The following is a 9,015-nucleotide window of genomic DNA, read 5'->3' on the forward strand; positions in this document are numbered from 1 at the left end:
AGCAGGACGGGGAAAACTAACAAAGTCACCAGTTCACTTGCGAACAAGCCAGCAAAGGAGTTAGCAAAGCAGCTAACACAGCAGTTACAGAGAATGTTAGCAAGTGTAAAGAAGTAAAAGAGTAGAGGAGTTCCTTTTGTACATCTGCATGCACCTATTTTAATTAAAATACTCCTGACAAGTCTTGCCTCATGCATGCTAGGGCGAGATTTTGGGAAGTTAGATGGATTCTGTATGTCCTCTCCAAGGAACAAAGAGGACCTTTTAAGTCGGCCTGTGGCACTGTATGTTGCTCAGCATCTTGCATCTGCAAACTCACCCGAGTTCAGCTATGTAAATAAAAGTGAAATGCTTGCTGTCCTGGCGTAACCTGTGTGTTGTTCTCAACTGCTTCTCCCTGTGAAAGGCATCTTGCTTATACAAGTATAGGCTCCTGGACCCACTCCCCTCCTACACCCAGAGCATGATGTACTCTGGAATGAAACACTCCCTTGGTCAGTTTGGGTCAGCTGCCTGAGCTGTGTGTCCCCTGCACTGCCTGCAGCGAGACAGCGAGAGCTGGGAACGCAGCTGCAGGGTCAGAAGGGGAGAAAGACCTTGAATCTGGTGCAGGCATTCCCCAGCGCCAGCTGAGACCTGATCAGTGCTGCTCTCAATGTAAATCACTGTGGAACAGTGGAACAGCTTCCTAGCAGCCACTGCGAAAAGAGTTAACTCTTTCCTGACTAAACCTAGCACAGCCACCCAGTGCTTTGATCAGGGGCACGTGCTGCTTAAGCTTTGGGCATCAACAGGTCCCCTAACATAAATGGCAACCCCTTCCCAAGAGAACCCATTGTAACACCAATATTGGGTCTTTGCAGGTGCAAGGCCAGGGAAGCAAGGCAAAAAAATTGCCAGTTGGCTTGGTGGAAGGTTAAAGAGTTGTGAAGAAGACACCAGCTTCTCACTTGCAGAGGTAAGGCTGGTGACATTACAGGCATCCGTGGTGTTGTGCAACACTAACTCTGTATAAAACAGCACCTTTAAGGGATATTTCTGGAGCAAGCACCATGCCCATACACAGATTGGTCAACATGGGCTGAAGACTGGTATAAATGTAAACTTAGAAATCAAGTCAGATCCTTAAGGTCATATTTGCAACATACCACTGAGAGCAGTAGAACAAGATGAAGAATGTATCTGCATCGCTCTTTGTTTTCCTTGCAAAGTTCCTGCACAGCGTGAACGTGAAGTAAGGGCGAAATGACTGCGGAAGTCCGTGTCACTAGTTTTGCGAAAGAAAATTACTTTCCAGTTGAAGTTCTGCATTGCAGCCTGACAGAAGCCCAATCTGGCCCCTGCAGGCTAAGACATCGCTCTAACCTACCTCTGCTTCCTGTTCAGCTTGCCACACAGCAGACTGGCTGACACATTGTTGAGAAAAGAGCTTAGAATCTTATTTTAGGTGTTTTTGCATGTTATTTGGCTCAGTAATTGCTGCAATGCTTCTGGGGCAAATTCAGAATAACCTAATGTCGTGTCAAGAAAAGCAACTGCTTATCAAGATTCACATTTCCTCAAATAAAGCTTGCCTGACACACTATAACACAAATTCTAGCAACTATTAAAGTGAAACAAAATTCTTCCTTTCACTTATTTCCTCTGTGTTAATGAAACCCATCTAGTAATCTGGACCCGGGATTAAAAACTCCATATACAATTTCAAGACTGAAGCCCTAATTGTTGTACTTTGCCATATACTTCAAAATGGCATATGGCGAAATATTCAGTATTGATGAAGGTAGTAACTGGAAACTTAGCAAAAATGTACCCTAATTTGTTTTAAGCACAGATATAAACTACCAGGAAAGTGTTAGTTGCAAGCGAAACCATATCAGCCTCTGTGAAAGGACCCTCCTCTTCCACTCCTCTCTGAAGTGCTTCAGATCTTCGGTAAAATTAAGAGTTGTCTGGTGTACGAGACACTACTGAACATCATCAGGGACAATCACCCTTTCAGAAATACAGCCTACTTACAGAACACTAACCAATAACATTTTAATTCAGCTTTTGACAGGGGTACCAGTAACTTTGAAAGCATGCTTGCTTTCTCATAAAAAGAAGAGAGTAAATCATAGTTCTCTATGACAGTGTCCATCTATATATACCATTACTAGAAAGTGTGTTTCTATGTGTTACAGAAGTACGCAGCACGGTATCCAGACTATAAAGACAGCTTCTTGCAGTGTATTGCAAACAGTTTGGGTAAAACTTGCGTGTCCTTGAAGGAGTGCTACTCAAATCAGTAAGAACTCTAATAGGATCAAGCCCTTACTGCAGCATTTGTGATGTCTACGGTATTAGAGTGTATGTTAGGATTTTTTTTGAGGCTATTTGCCTGTATAAAGGCCCAAAGATTGGATCCCTAAGCATCTGTGATATGCTATAATCAACTGCCATGTCATGATTTGTTTTTACAGCAAATTAGCATTACACAGCCAAGTATAATTATGTAGCCAGCTGGGCTTTTGCAAATTCCTTACCGTTGTAGGAAGAGTCTTATTTGCTTCTTGATAGATGTGTTGTTCGGAAACTAAACTGCTGGGGAAATAACCAACTGTCCCCATATGGTCTTCATACTGTTCTCCATAAACCTTCAAGCAAGGAAGTGCATAGTTATGTACCTTAAAACAGTCCTCATCTGGTTTGACATAGTTCATAGTTCTGTCAAAAGCAGTTACTAATAGTCTTTCTTACTCTGGTTTTAGACTTCCTAGGTTCCAGTTAGCTGGCACATGAAATGAACCATTAACAAAAGTTCTGGTACAGGCATAAATTTTTTGTAGTAAATTAATACCACCTAGAGTTTATCTGGATTTTTTTTTTTTTAAATAAATGCAGTTAATATTTATCTTTGCTTCCCTTAAATTTGAGAGTTTTATGATCAGTGTGATAAAAGCTTTCTCCTCCATAGTTTCAGCAAACAGCGACAGAAAAGAACTGTTGAACCCTTCTGTTAAGGTTCATTCATAATTACCATATAGTTATTGAAGATATTTCATTAAAAAAATACAATTAAACCCCCCAATACTCCTCAATCAGTTTAAGTTTAAACATTCACTTTGAAAACCAAGTTGCTGCTTTAAAATCAACAATAGCTCAGCATTAGCATCCATTTCTTGACAGAAATGCATGTTAATCTGCCTCTGGTTTGCTCATATACACAAGAATCTCCTCTTACACTTCCAGCCCAGAATTCTCCAGAGTCTTTTTCTTTCACTAGTTTTGAATAAACATAGATCAGCTGTCCTTTTTTAGTACTAATGAATCTGCAGTCTGGAGCATTATAATCTTCTTCTGCTCTGGCAAGAGAAATGGTGTCTAGGAAAAAAAAAAAAATTAAGTGGATGAATTTAAATGCATATGTACTTTTAGAGAAAGAAATATGCGTGCGCTTGTAGACACACATGTAAAACTATTTCTACAGATAAAAGTAGGTTATCCTGAAACTAATAAAATTCCTCAAGAATTTGTTCTGCTCATTTTTCTGTTCTCCAGTAAGCAAAGTACCAGCTTCAGAACATGCCATGTCATCATAGTGGAAGTTACAATCCTTCTCTCTACATCTACCTTTCACTTCAGTGAAAAACGGCCTTTATAAAAGCCCTTTTTGCAGTAAAACTGCATGGACATTCTACACAAACCCTCCCATTCTGCTTTTAAAGTTGACAAGGCAATGCAAATATAAGAGAGGTGAGAAAGCCGAGTAGTTTGCCCTTGCACTACCGCATCCAAACTCTGCGGTCACTTTTGAAACTACTTTGTCCTCAAAATTAGAGCAAAATTACTTACAGACACAGTCATCATCAGCACACAGCTTCTGGCTGGCAAGCTTGTCCATAAAAATTCCAGTCACAAGAGGACACGTGAATCTGAGACACAAAAGGAAACCAACCAACCAGACACGTCGAGTCATTCTTCTTTGCTGCAGCGCTTGCAGAATGCATGCCGGGTCCAGCGACCCCCATCTCTTATGGAAGAGGCAGACACCTGGACAAACATGCCAGGCCAATTGGAAGGGGTCGGGGTGACATTCCACCCCAGCAGAGGAGCCGAAGCCAGAAAGACCTCAGGGTCCACTCACAAAACCAAATCCCCTCCCAAAGCCATTCTGCATTAACATTTCAATCAGCATCTGTATTATTTAAACATTTTAAGCCTTCCTGTAGCTGTCCGTAGTCTTAATCTTGCCTCCAGCAAAGTTTGAGAATGAAAATTAAGTCAGACCCTGGTAAGCAGCAAAGGAAATTACATCCTTCCTAATCCTCAAGTTCTTTATTTCCAAGAATGCTCACTGACAAGCGCAATTTTCACTGGACTGCAAGCCCTCAGTGGCAGAGCCCCGTTATGGGAGACAGAAAGGACCTACTAGGACCTTAACACATGGACACAAATGTGAACATTAGGGAGCTGAAACCCAGTAAAAAGTCTTGCAAGCCAGCAATTTGAATTTGAAATCTAAGAGTTCAACCATCACATACTTGTATAGGCAAGATGCCTTCCACAGGGAGGGGCAGTCGAGAGCAACACACAGGTTACGCCAGGACAGCAAGCATTTCACTTTTATTTACATAGCTGAACTCGGGTGAGTTTGCAGATGCAAGATGCTGAACAACATAGAGTGCCTCAGGCCAACTTAAAAGTTCCTCTTTATTCCTTGGAGAGGACATACAGAATCCATCTAACTTCCCAAAATCTCACCCTAGCATGCATGAGGCAAGACTTGTCGGGAGTATTTTAATTAAAATACATGCATGCAGATGCACAAAAGGAACAACCACCGGAGTTATGGCACTGTAAGCCATTCACATCCCAGCTGTCAGGCTACAGGTGGCTGGTGTGAATCAACCCTGAAAAATGACTAAGAGCAAGTTTGGAAATTCCCAATATGGCACTCCAGAGAACCAGTGCTTCCCGATTCATGAAGATGCCTGAAGAACTGTGCCCGCTTTCAGTCCCCAAGCAGAACAGAGGAAGCTGCCAACCATCATAAAAAAAAAATCCCACTCTTTTTGTAGAAAAAGCATCTTGCAATTTCTAGCGTCACCTTCATATTACAGCTGACTTCACCACATCCTCCTCTAATCTTCCAGCCCATTACTCCTTCCTCCAACCTCCTGTATGTGTCTTAACTCCCTCTGCAGACAGCTCCACACAAACCCTTCTAAGGAATAAAGGTGAAGAGCAGTGGTATGCAACGATAGCCTCATGTCCACAGACCAGCAGGATGCAAGGGCAGCATAATTAATACCTGTAAAATTATGAATGCAGAGGGAAAACCAATGGTCATCATGGAATAACAGTCACTTTTGCTCCCTTACAGGCACACTGAAACAATTATCACTTGCAAGTATTCTCTCACATGCACACACCCACATAAAAATCACTAAAAAGAGTGAAAAAAATATATACGGAGATAGTTCAGTCACTGAGATGACTGTGGAAGGGGCATTATCTTGCAGCATACTCTAGGAGCAGATGAAGAATTTTTCTGGTCTTGTGCAAAAAAGGTGGTTTATGCAGCTAGTTTTATGCTTACAGATAATAGAGCACTTGCTCAGAAAGCGAGCAGACATGCCAGAACTGTGAAGTATACCAAAGCAATCATTACTTCCCTGAAGGTACAGCACTTTGCCCCAAGAACGGTTTTAAGTCAGATTTCAATTGTTTCAGAACACAAGCTGGGGGAAACATGCTCTGCAGCTGCAGCCAAGCCCACACAAGGCAGGGACTGCACTGAGCCACTGTAACAGTGGGAAGGCTACAGCATCCAGCATCCTTCCACCCCACTGTCCAAATTACTTGGGAGACACAGAACACCCTGAACACTTTCAACTTAGCTAACAACGCAAAACGTTTTTTCCTTGTAGTTTCTTGCCTAAACATCACCTACTCTAAGACTTGCCTGAATTATTTCTAAAGGAAAACATGCTAACTCTCTCCCATTACTTCTCTGTCTGAAAGGGTAGTTACTGGCCTCACAGAGACTGTTCAGGTGAGTGACGGTGCAACATGACAAGCACAGTGTGACCGCTTCCTCTCAAACATTAATCTTCAAGGGTCTGATTGCAGTCCTCCTTGCCAACACCATGCAACGGCTACTGCAAGATTCACCAAAAATATAATATTTTAAGTTAATTTCATTATTCTCTTCATCGAAAACATCTTTCTAGGTCTTCCATTGCCTGAACGAAACACTTAAGTGATTTTTGTACCCAAATGTGTAGTACAGTTACAAACTCACAACACTATACCCGATTATTTGACTACATCAGTTTATTTCATGTCACTCAAGACCTGTAAAGGTTTTTGACAAAGGAAAAAAAAACCCACCCAACCCACAACCCAAAACAAACCCAGAAGCACTGGGACATGTATTTTGGAAAAACCTGCCTAAAATGACCATTGGGTTCATCCTGCATTGTCTTTGTAAAGAGCCAGAAAGCTCTTCCTCAACTATTTATTAACATTCCTGGTAATAGGGCTAGAAAGAGCAGAAGAGAAGACAAGAGATAAACTTTTATGTTTCTTCTGTCCACCTGCTTCTACTACCAGCTGCCATTAGAAAGACAAAAGCAAGTTTAACAACAGTGCTGTCAAACTGGAATCAACTTCCCCCTATACCTGGAAAAAAAACCCAAACCACTAATGAGATGATGTTTTTCTTAAGCGACAAAATTATTCTTGCTGAAAAGCAGCTGTCCCCTTGATAATGAGGCTGAAGATTGAGTGTTACATTTATTCTGAATATGCGGACTTTTGGCAGTCCTGCTCATGCTTTTTGCTCTGTGAAGACAGTAATTTTTCCAGCACTCCCTTCTGAGAAATGAGTGTCACCTTAAAAGTAGTTAAACCAATACACTGAACAAGCCCTGCAGGTCTAACAGATTAATAGTAAGACAGATTCAAGGTAAACATGGCTTGAAAACAGCATAAACTGAATTTATTTTATAAAAATTAGTATTTCAACACAAAAAATAACTATCTAGTAGATCTGTGGAAATCCTACATCTGTCCTGGCTGCTGTGGCAATTTTACACAAGTTTCTGGAGCAACTAGGCTAGCTGATCAAAGTATCATCATATTAAAAAAAAACGTAACTATCCACAGAAGTCCTTTATACGAGCATCTGGCTATTTCTTTGCATAAGTGATTTTCATGGCATGGGATGGAGTAATCTTGAATCCTTGGAGAGCATCTCGAGCAGCTCCTGCTTGATTCTCATTTTCAAACTCGACAAATGCAATGTCATGGCGCCCAGGCACTAAACGTACTTCTTTGAATCCAGGAAACCTTTAAAATAAGGTGAGAGAGTCAGATAATATTTCCTAGTGTGATAATACATCTCTCTTCAGTAGCCATAAGACTTCATCATAAGCATCTATTGGTATAATAGTTACTACTGATTAAAGATTTAAACTGAAGGGTTTTAAATATCCAGTCCTTAGAACCGTGCCTCAATTAAGGATCATTAACTGGAAGCAATTTAATCAGTCTTGGGCACGTATGGAAGCAACTAAAGCTAGTTTTAAAAATTAATATGACTGTCAACAGCTTAAATGCGGTGCAGTAGTGCAGATTGATACTTACACAATCAAAACCAGCCACTAAAAAAATCCCATTTGATTTCTGCACCAAGTCATCAGAACTGACATCTGTAATCTTGGCAGTAAGACCAAGAACTGAAATACCTTCTGAAGAAAGTTATATCTCAGCTTGCCAACTGAGAAAAAATGTACAGGTAACAGAAGAATTCAGAGACAAAGTCCTTAGTGCAGATTGATACTTACACAATCAAAACCAGCCACTAAAAAAATCCCATTTGATTTCTGCACCAAGTCATCAGAACTGACATCTGTAATCTTGGCAGTAAGACCAAGAACTGAAATACCTTCTGAAGAAAGTTATATCTCAGCTTGCCAACTGAGAAAAAATGTACAGGTAACAGAAGAATTCAGAGACAAAGTCCTTTCTATTCAAAACTTACTGATTGAATAACATGGACAGCATCATCTCGTTTGTTTCCTCAGGCAAGTTATTAAGGAAAAGGATATAATTTGGTGGGTTATCAGGAACCTGCAACAACATAAGATCAAAGCTCAGAAGATTATACACAGCTCTCTGTTCCTCTGCATCTGTCTGCATGATTATTTGAACCGAGTCACACATCCTTAGTTCTGCTCATAACACGGCTAGCTGGACTTCAGCATAACTTCAGGCAATATGCAGACAGAGCCCCTTGGTTCTTTTACAAGGATCTGTTAATTTGGAGAGGCTCTTATTTCTACAAAGTCACAGTAATTTATTGTCTTAGATGTCATATTTAAACGTGACAACTCAACAGCTGAGACTCTCAGGACTGCCAGGGTGGGACGTGGGTGCCCAAGTACTGGCTGTAGTGCTGTCTGACAACCTGTACGGAAGCGGAAGAACCTATGAGAGCCTCATCTCCTTCCAGAACAGCGGTGGGAGGCCAAGGTACACACGCTGTTCATCTGCAGTAGTACCGAATTAGCGAGTACCTTTGGGCAACTGAATTCATTAGAAACCCCATTAGATTTATAGCTTTAGTGATTTAAACAAATTTTCCTGCTAATAATACGAATTTGTGGCAGCACACCAGATACAAGGCTGAATAGTTAGTTTGCTAACACTGCGCTGAAAGGCTGGAGTCTCCCAAAGTCATCAAAACAAAAAGAAACTGGATGCCACAACTTCAAACATCCTAATAATGGTACCAAGTAAGTTAATGCCTCAGCAGAACAATTTTCTTCAGCTGATGGAATGATTCCAGACAGTGCCATTCAAAAATAGACTTCTGAAGTTCAAACAAATACCTAATTCTCAGTGTTGTGCTTCGATGCAAACTGACATGTACATTTTGTGCCTTGTTACAAACGATATCCAAAAGAAAATCCAGATTTGGAGCAAGACATTTTCCACTGTGAACAGAATCATAGAACCACAGAATGG

At 41.0% G+C, this 9,015-nt stretch overlaps 2 protein-coding genes across 2 annotated transcripts in view; both read right to left on the bottom strand.

Annotated features, from left to right (window-relative positions):
* Positions 1-3,958, bottom strand: part of LOC104509098 (otoraplin-like) — a 5,459-nt gene extending 1,501 nt beyond the window's left edge. Inside the window, exons 1-3 of the mRNA XM_010150925.1 lie at positions 3,835-3,958; positions 3,224-3,363; positions 2,526-2,636 (exon numbers count right to left, since the gene is read on the bottom strand). Of these exons, the coding sequence (XP_010149227.1) occupies positions 2,526-2,636; positions 3,224-3,363; positions 3,835-3,958 (375 nt within the window). The remainder of the gene's footprint in view (positions 1-2,525; positions 2,637-3,223; positions 3,364-3,834) is intronic.
* Positions 3,959-7,175: 3,217 nt separating this feature from the next.
* Positions 7,176-8,118, bottom strand: LOC104509099 (U2 small nuclear ribonucleoprotein B''; the record flags this gene model as incomplete). Its single annotated transcript, XM_010150926.1, has 2 exons — positions 7,176-7,335; positions 8,030-8,118. Coding segments are annotated over 2 exons (249 nt in total), but the record flags the coding sequence as incomplete, so codon positions are not given.
* Between the last annotated feature and the right edge of the window lie 897 nt (positions 8,119-9,015).

The sequence above is a fragment of the Eurypyga helias genome, unplaced genomic scaffold (genome assembly GCF_000690775.1).
Source record: "Eurypyga helias isolate BGI_N326 unplaced genomic scaffold, ASM69077v1 scaffold5074, whole genome shotgun sequence".
NCBI lineage: Eukaryota > Metazoa > Chordata > Aves > Eurypygiformes > Eurypygidae > Eurypyga > Eurypyga helias.